This window comes from Diadema antillarum, unplaced genomic scaffold (genome assembly GCF_040938485.1).
Source record: "Diadema antillarum isolate AM-2024a unplaced genomic scaffold, OU_Dant_1.0 scf00000018, whole genome shotgun sequence".
In the NCBI taxonomy this organism is placed as follows: Eukaryota; Metazoa; Echinodermata; class Echinoidea; order Diadematoida; family Diadematidae; genus Diadema; species Diadema antillarum.
The window spans coordinates 1,247,803-1,262,882 of NW_027270907.1; the positions used below are offsets into that span (position 1 = coordinate 1,247,803).

General features: G+C 41.7%; 1 protein-coding gene across 1 annotated transcript in view; it reads right to left on the reverse strand.

Moving 5' to 3' along the window:
• Positions 1–968: 968 nt before the first annotated feature.
• Positions 969–15,080, reverse strand: part of LOC139727898 (R-spondin-2-like) — a 33,257-nt gene continuing 19,145 nt past the window's right edge. Inside the window, exons 2-5 of the mRNA XM_071638872.1 lie at positions 4,727–4,897; positions 2,480–2,629; positions 1,770–1,955; positions 969–1,174 (exon numbers count right to left, since the gene is read on the reverse strand). Coding sequence (XP_071494973.1) covers positions 969–1,174; positions 1,770–1,955; positions 2,480–2,629; positions 4,727–4,897 — 713 coding nt within the window. The remainder of the gene's footprint in view (positions 1,175–1,769; positions 1,956–2,479; positions 2,630–4,726; positions 4,898–15,080) is intronic.

The following is a 15,080-nucleotide window of genomic DNA, read 5'->3' on the forward strand; positions in this document are numbered from 1 at the left end:
ATCAACTCTTCGCGAACACGATAACTGGCCTGTCACTGCACAGCTGCATTGCGCAATTCGACCCGAGGAGAAGAGGTCATAGAAGGCGTGCATTGTTCACAACTGCAGTTCAATACTACAAAGCCGTTTCAAAACAGCTTTGTGTTTATCAACTTCAAAAGGCTTTTACAAACAGGTTTCTGAAAACCTGTTTAGGAAACCTGTTTGGAAAGCCCCAAATTTGCGGATTTCGAAAAGGCTTTCCGAAAGGGCTTTCAAAACAGCTTTGCGTTTATCAACTTGTAAAAATTCCTTGAAAGCTGTTTGGAAAACCTGCTTCTGCCGAGAAAAGGAGTTGATAAACGCACCCATAATCGTGTCTCATGACGAGAGTATCTGGCAGGAATTAGAACGATAGAAAAACGAGGATTTTTATACACATTTTTACGTCGTCCGTGACGATCCCAAAATATGCACCGTGAAGCATCAAAAGTCACTAATGTTCGTTCCGGAATTTTGTTCGAGGCGCGGTCCGAAACGTCAGCTCTACCACGGCAGCACTCTCATAATGGAACCTTTCACGTTCATTATCATAGGACGGCAGAGTCTGGTTGATCGTCTGCGCAGGCAGCTCTTTTTGACGAAATGCTCTAGCGCCACCTGTCGTTGAGCATATTATAACAAACTTGGAGCCTCCACGTATCTCGTGCACCACACATTCAGAGGTGACAGGTTCCCACACGTATTCCCTGTTCATACAGATGTTGTCCTTGTCTATGTCCACAGGTTTCCCGTTTTATGTGGCGTCTGGACGTGTCATTGGGAAGAAAATAGTGACAGCACCTCACACGAGCAACGATGCGTACAGATCTGTCAAAATTGGGACACACCCGTCGCGCAACAGCAATTCAAGCATGGTGGCACATCGTGCTTGCTAGACGACAACTTACAAATCAGCAACATCAGAAGAAGAACGACACGCTTGATTTTCAAATCGTTCTATCAAGATGAAGCGGTGTTTCGAGAACGAAAGCCTCCTTTTTCTTCTTCTCTCTTCTTCGCTCTTTCTTCGCGGATCTCTCTCTGTCAGTTCGTTGGGATTTCTTGCTCTCCCTGTCTGCCTTTCCGTTCTCTCTTTGGCCCTTTTCCTTCTCTTTGTTCTTTTTGCCGTTTTTTGACCGCCGCGGCTTTTTGCCTGAAAAAACAGACAAATATGCAAATATAAACAATCGAATTATAAACTCTAATAAGAATGTTTGCTCTTTTTTCTTACACAAGATTTAACTCATCATTTTCCTGCTGTGTTTACCTGTAGACACTCACATACATTTTGTGATTGACTGTAATTAGTATAGGCCAATGATTAGTTTTCAATAATATTTTCTAACAAAATTTTCAAAGGGGGAGGGGGTGCACATAAAGTTCTGATGATAACCCCCTCCCCCCCCCCCCCCCCCCCCCCCGCTGCGCACACTCGACCTTAACAGAATCTTGAGCTGTTAGCTATTCTTGATAAGGACTGTCAAATTACGTTTCATTCTTGCCAAACTTCTGACAATTAAAGAACAAAAATGTTCATTATCATCTGTGTCATTTTCATCATCGTTATTGATATTTACATCACTGTTGTTATCATAGTACTAGTAGCAGCAGTATCTAAACTGTTGTTATCGTTGTTTTGTAATGTTATATCTATCAAGTTGCAATAATTCCAGTTTCATTATTGCTATCTTTGGCACAAGATGTCGCAGAGCACAAAACAAGTCGTCATAACGAAATGTCGCCCTCACCCGGGCAGTATCGCTGACTCATTCGGCACCTTTCGCTCTCGACCAGCTCGGGGCACGGCTGGCCGCCCGGGGTGGCACTCACAACCACCTCTCGCTGTCTCTGCCGCTTGCCCCACTTGTGGCCGCACGTTTGGCCCTTCTTCGCGCACTGTCCCCATGGAGACCAAGACGTGACCTCACAATCAACTGATACAAAGACAATAGAAGATTAACGAGAGGAGGAGGTGGAGGAGGAGGAGGAGGAGGTGGAGGAGGAGGAGGAGGAGGAGGAGGAGGAGGAAAAAAGGAGAAAGAAGGTTACAATTATCATTGCAATGATGACGATGATATGGTTGAAAAATTGCAATATATACAGAGACAGCGTTTCATATTTATATCCACATTTGCATATTTCCACAAATCTGCATATTCATTGGTGACCTAAAGACCAATGGACTTTCATATCAATTCATTAACAAATAAATTCATTAACAAATCATTTATTTGTTTTTTGTTAGATGGATGCTCTACCGGGGTGAATTTTTACTAAAATCTCATAATAGACTATAACTAAAAGAAAACTGCCCAAGTTGCCATTAAAGATGAATTGTGATACTTTGATACAAATCTGTTCTTTTTTTCCTAAAAGAGTAAAGATTATAGGCCGTCAAAATTTCAGGTAAGACACTTTCTACATCACAGAAGACGAATACGATTCATTCAATGATCACCTTTGACCTCACAACGGCCCGTGCGCTCGTCGGCGTACATGTCTTCCGGGCACTGTAACATGCATTTCCCGTAGACGCCCACGAACGGCGGCCGGCAGCGCGCGCAGAAGTTTCGACTGACGCAGGTCTCACAGTTGTCGATTCTGCACCCTGCGAGGGAGAAATAAACAAACAGAAATATAGAGACGATGTAACGCCTAGAGCTAGAAGATGACCCCTTACATGCACTCTATCGTGAAGACGACGAAAGATTTGAAGGACAATATGGACTTAACATGGCCGAATTGTGGCGTATACTGATACAAAATTTTGGCTCACGTTCGCCCTACAGCAAATGTCATACACTGTATAAGTATCAGTGTGATCCTTTGGCACTTAAAGAAACAAAAGGAAGAAAGATACGGACTGCTATTTGCAGATCAAGTCCGTTCCCTAAAGATAGAAGGTCTGAAGTCGTCCTAGATATCGTTTCATGATCTGTAACTACAATTCATTGTCAATAGATTTAATGTTGCGATGTTTGCTGTGTAGGTTTAGGTTTTTCACTTATAATCCATTTAATGATCTGTTAGTAATGAATGGGTCGTAAGATTTAGTGTTGGGTGTCCAGGAAAGTTAACCTCAAGATTAACCACTGGATGAAAATGATCACCATAATTGGCCTTTTCATTCTCACGCTTAAAGCCGCGATGAGTCGCGATAAAATGTTCAGAGACGTCTTTGACGTTTTGCGAAATGGAATTTGCCACCTTCGGAGTCCCAACGCGACAGGAGGGTGACTCATGCGATTTCCTTCGGTCACTGCATTTCAGTCCCGATTAGCTGAGACTTTAGAAAGCAGGTATATTCTTTACAATTTGTTGTGGAAAGGGGAAGAGGGGTTGGGAGGTTGTAAAAGTCCCAATTACGTGTCAGAATCATGGCACGCTTTCATTTAGCCGATGCCGCCACCAAGTGCGCTGACCTCCGTGACGACTCAAGGTGGCGCCTTTCGTGTTGTGACGATTTTGGGAAACTGTGGTTGTTCTTGTTCTTCGAGTTAAATCTTTCCATTGACTTTAATCCAAGAAGAGTCCCTCCCTCCCCCCCCCCCCACCCCCTTCAAACGATTTATGATGTCGATTCAGATATGCTTGCAAACAATTGGCATTTTTGCTTTAAGCTAGCAAGCAGCAGTACGTTCCGTAAACTATTCCGAGAAAATGATATTCGTGAAACATTCTAAGGCACTGCAAATATCAATCTACAGTCAAACCTGTCTGTAGCGGTCACCTAAGGGAAAGGAAAATCGCGACCTTTTATAGAGAGGAGGCCACTTTGAATAGGTTCGCCGACATTCCGTGTGTATCATATGCATGTACACATGCTACATGTAAAATGTACCTATTATTCATTTTCCAACTCTTATAAGAATATTGTTGTTCTTATCAACTGCAAAATTTCGCCCCTACGCATCAAATAATGCTTTTTTGGGGGATTCATCACCAATAAATGTTCTTGTTCTTGTATTGTATTGTATTGTATTGTATTGATATTGTGTTATTTTGTGTATGAAAATGTTTTACATTGTTGGAAATGAAATAAACGAAATGAAATGAAATGAAATGAAATGTTGACATGGATGGATGGTTGGATTTGAACATTTGGAATCCAGCTAACCTGCATGAATAGTTGTCATGTCGGGCAATTTTCAAACATGCTTGGTGATTGTCAGAAACAGCGGTTGTCATTAAATAATGAATCAAATTAGAATAGAGGACACGTCAGTAAAATACTCTCCTAACCCATTAATCACTGAAATACCCGAAACCACCTGTCCGGTTTTTTTTAATGCCTTACCCTTCTTTGTTTTCATATAGAATATGCACGTATAATTGCGTAATTTTGAAAGAGGTCAAAAGTCAACAAAAATATGTCAGAATTAATTCTGTGGCATACCAATTTCTTGGAAAAAGTCTTGGTAGGCTGTCAAATAAACGTAACTTATAATAGACAAAAATGAACATGCAGTGAGCTATTTTACATCATCGTTGATCATGTAGAAAGTTGTCGAAATGAGAGCAAAAATTGCTGTACCATCCAGGGAACCAGAGGCCATTATGTACAGAATTTTCAGTTGCCGAAGGGTTAAGCACCTTGTACACAATGTTGTGTTAAAAGGAAAATATACCTATGCAGTTGGATGCACTGGTAAATAGACCTATTATAGGGATTGAGGTTTCACGAAGACAGTGCTTGATAACTTACGAGAGCATCGTGAGTAGCCGCCGGCGCTGTTGGCGTAGAAGTCGACGGGGCAGGTATGGGTGCACAGCCCGATCTGCTTCATACCGCTGCGGTGCAGAAGAAAGTGGAATCGCGGCTTGCACGTGAGGCAGCCGTTAAAGGTGGAACATGAACTGCATCCAAGAGGGCATCCTGCATAAGGTAGAAGGAGAGAGATGAAAAAAAAAAATGTATCAACATGAGATTTCTATATCGAGCTACTGAAAATAATGTCAACAAAATCAACATGACAAAAATATTTGACAATATGAAAATATGCTTGACCGGGATAAGACACTGCCCAATCTCTGAAGCTAAGAATGAAACTTAAGCGTTGCATCGGAAGAATGGGCAACGTTGTCTCGCGTCAAGAGCCCCCTACCCTCCTGGTCTGATGAAAGAGTGCCTTGGGATTGTGCCGACTTTCGTACACTTTTCCTTGTCAGTAACAATAACGACAACATGATAATAGCAATGTTTTAATTTTCCTTTTTCTCATTGTTCCTTTTTTTTCTCCTCTTTCTTCTCGTGAACATCTCATTATTTTGTTAAGACATCGTAAATAAACAGAAATTACGCCATGAAAGATAATGAGCGAAGACTGGATTCTTCAACAGGAATAAGAACAACATAGTAATTATTATAAAAGAGCCAAGGGGGTTACGAGATGAAAAAAAAACACGAAATATTCACTGTAAGCACATGTCAGGCAAAGAGACTGCGTGAGAGAAGGAGAGAGAGCGAGAGAGAGGGAGGGAGGGGGAGAGCAAGTTTATAAAGGGCCGGGAAGTGGGAAAGAGGCAAGGAGCATATGGAAACACGTAAGGATACGATTAAATGTTCTGGATTGTCGACCTGGTGCTAAAATGTTGTCTGCCCGTGAATGAACGATGGAACACGACTAAAATGGCGGGAGACTCGTGAAATACAGTTTTATTGTTAGTCTTCTGTCCCATTTTCCCGTCTATTCGACCAACAATGGAAGAATGACTGCGAGGTGACGCATATAGGCCCGATTAATGTATTGTTATCTCCTCGTCATATTCACATTGCGATGGTGTTGTGGAATGTCTCGAAAAGGCGACAAGACGAGATAAAAATAAAGACGTGACGTCAGCTTCGCTTTGACCAGTTCTGACCCCTCCGGGCGTCAAGCAGGCCAGTCGAGGTTATGATTTTGGCGGGCAACTGTTTGCGCAGGCTACGCTGAGTTAGTTCCACCTGTATTCATCATATCACCTTAACAGATGATAAAGGCGATATTATTAACGACAGACAAATCTGCTGCAGGAAACGGGAATGATATTTTGTTAACAGGGAAGCATTGATGTTTATCACTCATGGAAAAAATTACGCACACGCACTTTCGCGCACACACACATAGGCACACTCACACAAAATGCTAGTCTCGTGGGTTTAAAGGACAATCACATCTTACAGCATTTCCTGTTTTCTTTTTTATTTTGGGGGAGTTGGAAGGGGCACCTCCGTGAAATCAAGGCAGGGGTTTAACATCTCAAAAAGAGCTGTGGGTCGATTTGGACGAGTTTGGTCAACAACCCTTTTGACGATTTCCGCCGAATGGTTCACGGCGATGGCCGAATCTGTACCGACCTCCCGAGATGTTTGTTTTTTTAGGAAATATTCACAGACTTCGTTGTTCCGAGGGACACATGGTTATCATATGCCAGTCCCATTTCGGTTAAGGGTATAATTTTTATTCTTAAGCTGTTCGGCACAGGAGGGTACAGGAGGAGAAACGGAACCACAACTGCACCACTAAACACGGACAAGAAAAAAAAAACGAGGGGGAAGAAAATTGGCGAAAGCGAAGACAAGAACAAAAAGATGAAGATAATGAGTCAACCAAAAATGGAAGAGGAAGGCAACGAAAACGAATACTACACGAGTAGGTGGGCAAGAAAAGAAAATGAAGACAAGAATGGAGGAGAAGAAGGAAAGAGAGATAAAAGATATGACGAAAGAAGAAAAAACACGACACGATTTCTCGATATTTGATGGTGGTTGCGATGGTGATGGCGATGGCGATGGCGATGGTGATGGTGGTGATGGTAGTGATGACGGTGGTGGTGGTGTGGTGACGATGATGGTAGTAGTGATGGTGACAGTACGGTGATAGTGGTGGGGTCACGATCTTGGTGGTAATGGTGGAGGTGATGGTGATGGTGGTGGTGGTGGTGGTGGCAATGGTGATGTTGGTGGTGATGGTGATGGTGATGGTGATGGTGATGGTGATGGTGATGGTGATGGTGATGGTGATGGTGATGGTGATGGTGATGGTGATGGTGATGGTGATGGTGATGGTGATGGTGATGGTGATGGTGATGGTGATGGTGATGGAGATGGTGATGGTGATGGTGATGGTGATGGTGATGGTGATGGTCACGGTGATGGTGATGATGGGAATGGTGAAAATGATATAACATTGACCATAATGATGCCGTTTTTATTTACTTCTGTATCATCAGAACGCCTACGAAATTCGGAAAGACGAGGATCGAGTCTTCCTTTCAAAAGAGAAGAGGAAAACCGTTCATACAGTCTCATTTTCATCCTTATCCCCCCACCCCCCGTCACCGGATGAGTATACAAGTGGAATGATAGTGATAGGTACGAGCTTATCCTCTTCAAGCTGTGCCACAAAAACACACTGTTCTATCAGCACAAAGTCTCTGGGAAGAAGACACTCAAAAGCGGCAATTACAACCCATGAACTAATCCAAACTGGAAAGGCTAATCGGCGTACTTTTTAGAAGTAAGAATGGGACAGGCCTCAACTTCCAATCCGTCTTACATTTATCCGGTAATAACATGATTGGTGCAGGCTATTCAGGTCATAAAGAAACTCACGACATTCTGTCTTTTATCGGTGCTTCATCTCAAGGTGATACCTGTTGACAAGGAAATAGAGTGATTTTGGTAGAAGTTTAGAATAAATGCAGCTTAGCCAGAACCATGAAGTCTTATGAATCACATGAAACCCTACAGAACAAACAAACAAAGTAAAGAAAGGACATTCCTTTGATACTAGGCATGACATACCCAGCAAGGTATTAAGAGCTAATAATATAATATGGACTGGCGTTGAGGGGGATACGATATTTATTGCCCGAGTCGAAGACGAGGGCAATACTATTCTTGTGAGGGCAATAAATGTCGTATCCCCCGAAAGGACAGTCCATATTATCATTATTACCCATTTTCAGGCATTTTAGGCATCTTTGAGCAGTTACATTACAATGTAAACTTCCCGATTTACTGTAACAAAATCCACTCGGCGTCAGGTCGAACCCACCACTGCGCTAAACTACTGTAACACCCACATGCTTGCACACAACCCCATGCACAATCAGGTGCGCCGCCTGCTCACACAGTCGCAGCGACCGTCTTCGTTTTTACGTGCTAACGTATTGTTTTGTGCACGGTATGTGTAACCGACACACAGCGACGTCCTTGAATGTCTTCGCTTTGTGATCGACCGGAATGTTTACATGTAACGTGATTGGCGAGACCCGGATGCTCGTGATATGCTCTAATGTCGCCCGCTGACCTCCATGACCCTGCAAAATACCAACTGCAATTGCCCCGCAAAACTACCTCGTATGGGTAATAATATCTGTTATAGTTGTGCAACCAACTGCTCTATTTTCCTCTCTATCTTTCTATCTGCCACATCATAATTACGGATAGAGAGAGAAAGAGACGGAGATTACATATATTTGTGCGTGAATTCATTTAATGGCTTCAAATCTCACTGTTTTCATTTTCGTATCCCAGGCCATCATTAGTATATTTGTTTCGTTTTTATATACACATGTATATCATTTGAAACGAGAAATTTCCATGGAATTTGCTTTATCTCTATGGTAAGCAGTATGCCAGGGCCGGACGTAAAATTTAGCCAATGGAGGACGAGTATTTATACAAAATATCGTCCAGTGACGTTGAATCACAAGATATACTCATGGCTAGGAGTTCAAGGGTATATCTAAGATCTCTTTGGTTCAATCTGTCAGTGACGAGTCCAGACAGACGCTACATAACAATCTTCCGCGCCGGAAAGGGGGGCTTTTGGCCCTCCCCCGAGCGACAATGACGCAATACAAACACCCCGACACGATTTCTGAAATATCGCCCTGCACACACACACGCACACACACACACACACACACACACACACACACACACATTTTTACACACACATACACACACGCACACATGGTGAACATTTATTTCACAATGTTACAGGGCGGAGTGGGCGTTGACGATTTGCTCACTTGTTACAAATTTCCTTGCGCCGTGTGCTGCACACGATCATCAATTTATATATAATAATATGACATGGAACTTGTACGTGTATTCATCAACATCAATAAACGAAATCCTTGTGTTTACAAGGAAAGTTCTGATACAAAGGTAACTCCAATCGATGTGACGTAAACTCGGTTTTCTTATCAAATACTAATAATGCGTTGTCTATCTCAATGAAGCTTATGCACAATATTAAAGGCACTGAGTTTCCATGTTAAAGGCCTACATTGATATAATACATGTATGGTCCTTTTTACATACCGAAGTTTTTCTTATGCCAAAAGTTGCAAATCAAAAGAATCAAATCTTCGTGTTTTTAATTCGAATTCTGTAAATATTGATAATGAGAATCACTATTCCTAGAATTTTTATTGTTTTTTGTACACGAAGAATAATTTCCTCCGGTGAGAATGAGACTTATCACTCGAACATGTAGCCACCTTTTCTTTTCAGTTTAATAGTGGCAATTGAATGAACATTGTCATCATGTTTGCACCACGTTATCATCAATGTTGACCTTACTGTTGGAGCTGTCATATCAATGAATTATTTCATCTGAAAACTGACAAATCTTCGGGAAGTATACTATCTATACATTGTAAACTGTGACCTACAGGTTTCAGAACTCACATTTGGATGTTGTTATATATTCACACGCCCAGTGCGCACGCGCAAAAACGCCAATGAAAGACTGTCGAAGATGATATGACTGACCAGAATTAAACGTCGATAGGCGAACGCATTTTCGGTGTGTGCAACTTGCACCTATTTTCAATTTGGCGTCATACGAATGAACCCTTCTGGCAATGAATTCTCAGGTGATCACTCTTCAGGCTGCAAAGCTTTTTCTTGAAGGGCTACCGACTTTCGAGTCATTATTGAATTAAACGACATTATCATGTGAGAAGAAAACAACAGTTCGAGAGGTCTCGGATTATAGAGATGGCGCACAATGTTCATCATTGTTAGCAGGGTACATTTTTCATTACTTGCTGTCAAAGTTAAGAAGCACTCCTTTGCAGCGTGCTGCTTCGGAAGCCCGATTCATCTCAATCGAAAAAGTGCAGACGGGGGGAGAAGAGGGCGAAATCGGAGGCCACTTAGATCCCTCCTTTATTCACATTACTTCTGACGCGCTTTGTTGTCCAAAGGTTTCCGTTATTGGCGAGGGGACTGAAGGTTTCGTTCGTAACGTTGTACAAGGAGAGGGGTGCATCCCAACCCGCCAGAGAATAAGCACGGGCGGACGTTTACCCATATAGCCTCGCCCCTCGCTCTCCTTGGAGGGATTCGGGAAGCCTCCCGATCACTCCCCGATGGACTTCTCGGCATACAGCTCGTTTCGCTTGGCTTACCGTATCACAGTTGCATCACCATCCAGCGTATCTACCTTTAATTATGATTATCCATCGATTGTATTCGTAATGTTTGGAGCTATATATACCCTATTCTCTTCCCATTTGCCACGTGTATCCTCCAGCCATAACTAGTTTCATCTTCTATAAGAAGAGATAGAGAGAGAAAATAATATAAAGAGAATTGGATTGCAGGAGAACAGAAAAGAGTTGGAGGAGAAAGAGGAGGAGGACGGGTAAGAAAAAAAAAATACGCGGAGCGCGAACTGGAGAAGGCGAAAAAGTGAAGAAGGAGAATAATTCGGTATTGAAAGGGAATGACAAATTGCAAGATTTTTTTTTCTTCATTATACAGTCTGACTTTGTTGTAAGAATCTAAAATCTGGTTGTCTTGTCTGTTTTCCCCCGATAGCCGGAAGGAAGGACTTGTTCTCACTCCCGGGAATAACTCATAATTATATTTGTTGGACGAAGACTTTCAAAAGCCAAATGAATGGTATATTCGTTCTTCATGGTCTTTGCATTTGTTTCCTCCTCTAACTTTTGAATGACGACAACTCCACATCATCACAATCATCCACACAAGTTTGGTTTGTGTAATTATGCACTCGATTTCGAAACGAGGACGAAAGGTAAATTTGTTTTCTGTGAATAGGCACATGTTGAAGCCCTGATTAGAGATACTTAGATGATTAGATATACTTAGAAAGCAAAGTGAATCAAATTTTTGTTTGAATGTAGTTTAACAGTGGGGTAACTGCAACACAGTGGATAAAACCCTTAATTTTCAATTGGAGCTCCAGAGTACGAATTTCGCCAAGAACTTAAAAGTTCTTGGACAACATGTTTATATGTTCTCACTCACTTTGGCCCTCTCCATCCAGGAGACTGTTTGATAAAGAATTGCGATTGATCTTACGCTCGATTTATTGAGCGTAACTCGTTCAATCGAGCGTAAGTTCGATATTGAGCGTATTAAAGTCCTGTTTCATAAAGACACTGACGCTTGAATTCAAGAAATCAAGGTAACTTTCATTAGATTGAGCGTTACTTTCGATCAGTCGCAAAGTTGTATATGAAATGCACTTTGCGGTTGATTGCATTTTGTATGACTTACGCTCAATCTTTATGAAACAGGCCCCAGGTGTATTAATCAACTATAGGCCTAGAACAACGCACCGAGAGATTCCGCTTGCAATTGTGGATTCTGAGGCGACTTGCATAGGACTATATTCTGAGAGGTGCAAGACCGAAGAAAAAAAAATAACCGTGCCAATCACCGTCAGAATATTGGTATGGCAAAAGAATATATTGAGGTCTGACGTCACGCTACATCCACTTTATTTAATGGTGAAATTATTTCAAGTCACAGGAGAATTTTTCTGCTAACCCTAGTTCGAGAATTTTATGATGCAGGATATAAAAATGGATATTCATGGCAAGACTATAGGGTGATAGATTGCTAGGGTCATTGGTGGAGCGGTGACAACTGACAGTCGACAGTGATGGGGCTATATTGGGTGAATAAGGCATGTTATTATTACAGATCTATTATGCAAATATCGGGTTTACCGTATTGCATGACGGCGTATTATCCCCATATCCATGTAGATCCTTCTATCAGACCGTCACTCTGCATTCACTACAGCGTCGTGAGTTGGCAACGCACATCGTACTGCTACTGAGCACGCGCTGTTTGAAAGCGTGCAATTGTTTCGCCTTGATTACAGTCACGAAAAGTACTAGTACGCTTTTCTATTCAACAGTAACTCTACGCCTGAGAGTACGCCAAAAGTGTATGTGATCCGTCGAATCACTGTCTTTTGTCATGTAAAAGACATTGAAATGAACATTTCGAAACGAATTTCCTTTAAAGCGATTGATATCGTTGACTTTTCTATTCTTTGTTGACGCTCTTTTTACATGATGTCACACTTACAAATCTAATTTCCTAATAGCCAACACCATGAACACATCCGCATGCTGACACAAAAGAATTCGTTTCTACATGTGTAACTGTTTATGTCTGTTCCTGCCCGTTTTTGCGATTTCGCATACAGCCGCTTTTAGGCCAAACTCTTCACAAAAAGCAACAACAACAGAACGACATTGAGAATGATAATAGTAATAATAAATGATAAATCCACAAGTGATGAGACTAAAATGTCGGCGGAGGCTTTGTGGTCGTAAAAGTCAGCTCGATGTATTGGGCAATAAGCAAGATTAGCCACGCGCGTTGCGTGTCCGTCCGTCATCCCGCGTACAGCACTTCCACCTGCTGCACAGTTTTTCTGCGCGCACACTTGCGCGGCGCGTTTCTCCGCGCCGTAATTGATTGGAGGGGACATTCTGTATCATTCCTAATACCCACGTACACTCGCACCTGTCAGTCGGAACATCCGCTGTTTGCATTTAATCTACTACATGTCCAATATGCACATGAACAGTGCACGAGACGTCAGACACGCGCGATTGAACAATAGCCACTCAGATAGTCGAAATATATACCAAATCAGGGATAATAGAATTACAATCTGCTCATATTAAAGAGTCATGGCATTTCCGCGTGGAGGGGTGGGGGGGGGGGGGTTAACAACCCCCTCAGATACATGTATGAACATGTTTTAACATGCATTTAAATGAGGTACTGTGAGTCCTTGTTCTGACCAAGGAGCTCTCCATGTTCTGACAAAAGTACCAGTTCGTGCTACTTTGAAACGAGGAAGTTATTGACCACCCTCAGGCATACTAGTTTACAGATTTTGATACTACAATGTAGTTACAATGACAAGAATAAACTATGAATCATTATGGCCTTATGTCTCTCGAATCATAAATGGCACAAATGAAGTGTCAACGTACGCTTCATCGCTAATTTTAAGTGTGGACATACCCACTCATACACACATTGTACTATCTTACATGTATACATACAAACATGTGTGTATACATATATATGCATTGACATATACATACCATACTTTATACATATGTATTTTTTAATAAAAATATTTGCATGTATATAATGATCATGTGTAAAAGATGCAAAGGATTAGATGAAATACTTCAGGAAAAAGAAATTTCATACTAATTCGACGTCAGCTACGGAAAAGATTTGGCTAAACACACTCGTTCAGTGAATAGATGTCCACGAAAAAGATATAACTACAGTTGTAGTGTCTCAATCACACAAAATGAAGTATAATCATGAAGAAGCTATGAAAACATTCTTTAACCGCCTTGACAAAAGAAGGAAATAGTTTTATGTAAACCATGAAGGGAACGAAGACTGGAGGTAAATTGTGCTTCCATGATTCTCATAGAGATAAATTTGATATGCTACGCATCATTTTCAATAGGGTGCACGTACAGATAGACTTGCACTTTTTGTAAAAGTCGAAGAAAGAAAAAGTAGAAACAAATAGGAGTTATTGAATGTCCTGAATTGCCAATGAGTTGTTGTTGAAGCAAGCTAACACATGTCGTATCTGTTTTGAAGCCAATAAATGTATAAAGGAATTTAATAGGAAAAGAGGGCGCCTGCCATTAACACTCAAAGAAAGGAATTAGGAAAAGAGGGCGCCTGCCATTAGCCTCAAAGAAACATAAAATGGAAACCTCATCCGGTGTAGCTGTCCGATTCACAATCTAATAAAAATGTAAATGTCTCAACATGAACTTGGCAGGCTTGAGGATGAGGGATGTAGAAAATTGCAGTAGAGTTCATCCCATATCCGTGATTATGATCCAAATACAATATTTTGAGTGGTGGCGCAGGTTACACATTTGCAGCTCTCCGACCTAAGTTTGGTAGGATTCTATTAGGAGGAAATGACGCGGTTCTTCATTTCTTTTCCCTGTCTTTCTGGGTTCTGTTCGCTTTACAGGAATACGTATTTTGTAGGCTTAAAGCTATTAGCATATTTCAAACAATGTTCAGATTACACTTTTATATGCTCAAAATACTTCTACGTTGTATTAAATAGTTTGGATTTATAAAGGCATTTCTCTTCCGAGAGTAACATGCATACAAATTTTCCCATAGTTTTGCTGAATCGTAAACGATATTCTGTTCCCTGGCTTATTTCTTACCTTTGTTATCATCATTGGGTTGGGGGGGGGGGGAATCAAATTAAGGGCATTGTTTAATCAAAATGTATTCCTGCTTTGACATGGAGAGAAATTAGATCGAAAAAGTTTGACGTACATTTTGAACTTCCAGCTCATCCTCTATGGATAGAATGTCTTGAACAAGTGGGAGGGCATAGGCGTAGAAGAAGGGCTGTCGCCTTTAACGCCGAGCCCAGACGCTTTGCGGCGCATCACTCAGCGTACCGGAAGTGCACCCTTGCTCTTTAGCGCGTTCTCAATGACACTTCGTCACCGCGACACTTCCGGTTGCCCAATCTGGCCACTCGATATCCCGCGTCCGCGGAGACGCGTTGATAAGACACACAAGCAACCGTCGGACAGATGCCATCCTCCAGGCTTACTAACTCCTGTGCTTCCCTCGACCTTAAAGATGTTTTCTAAGATTCTACCGAGGTACGTATGCGGGTTCTGGAAAGAAAACTATAGCATAAATAGACTATAAATAGGAGTTTAAACCCGTGACGTTCTCTTGCAATCTCTTCGTTTCGTCCTACGTT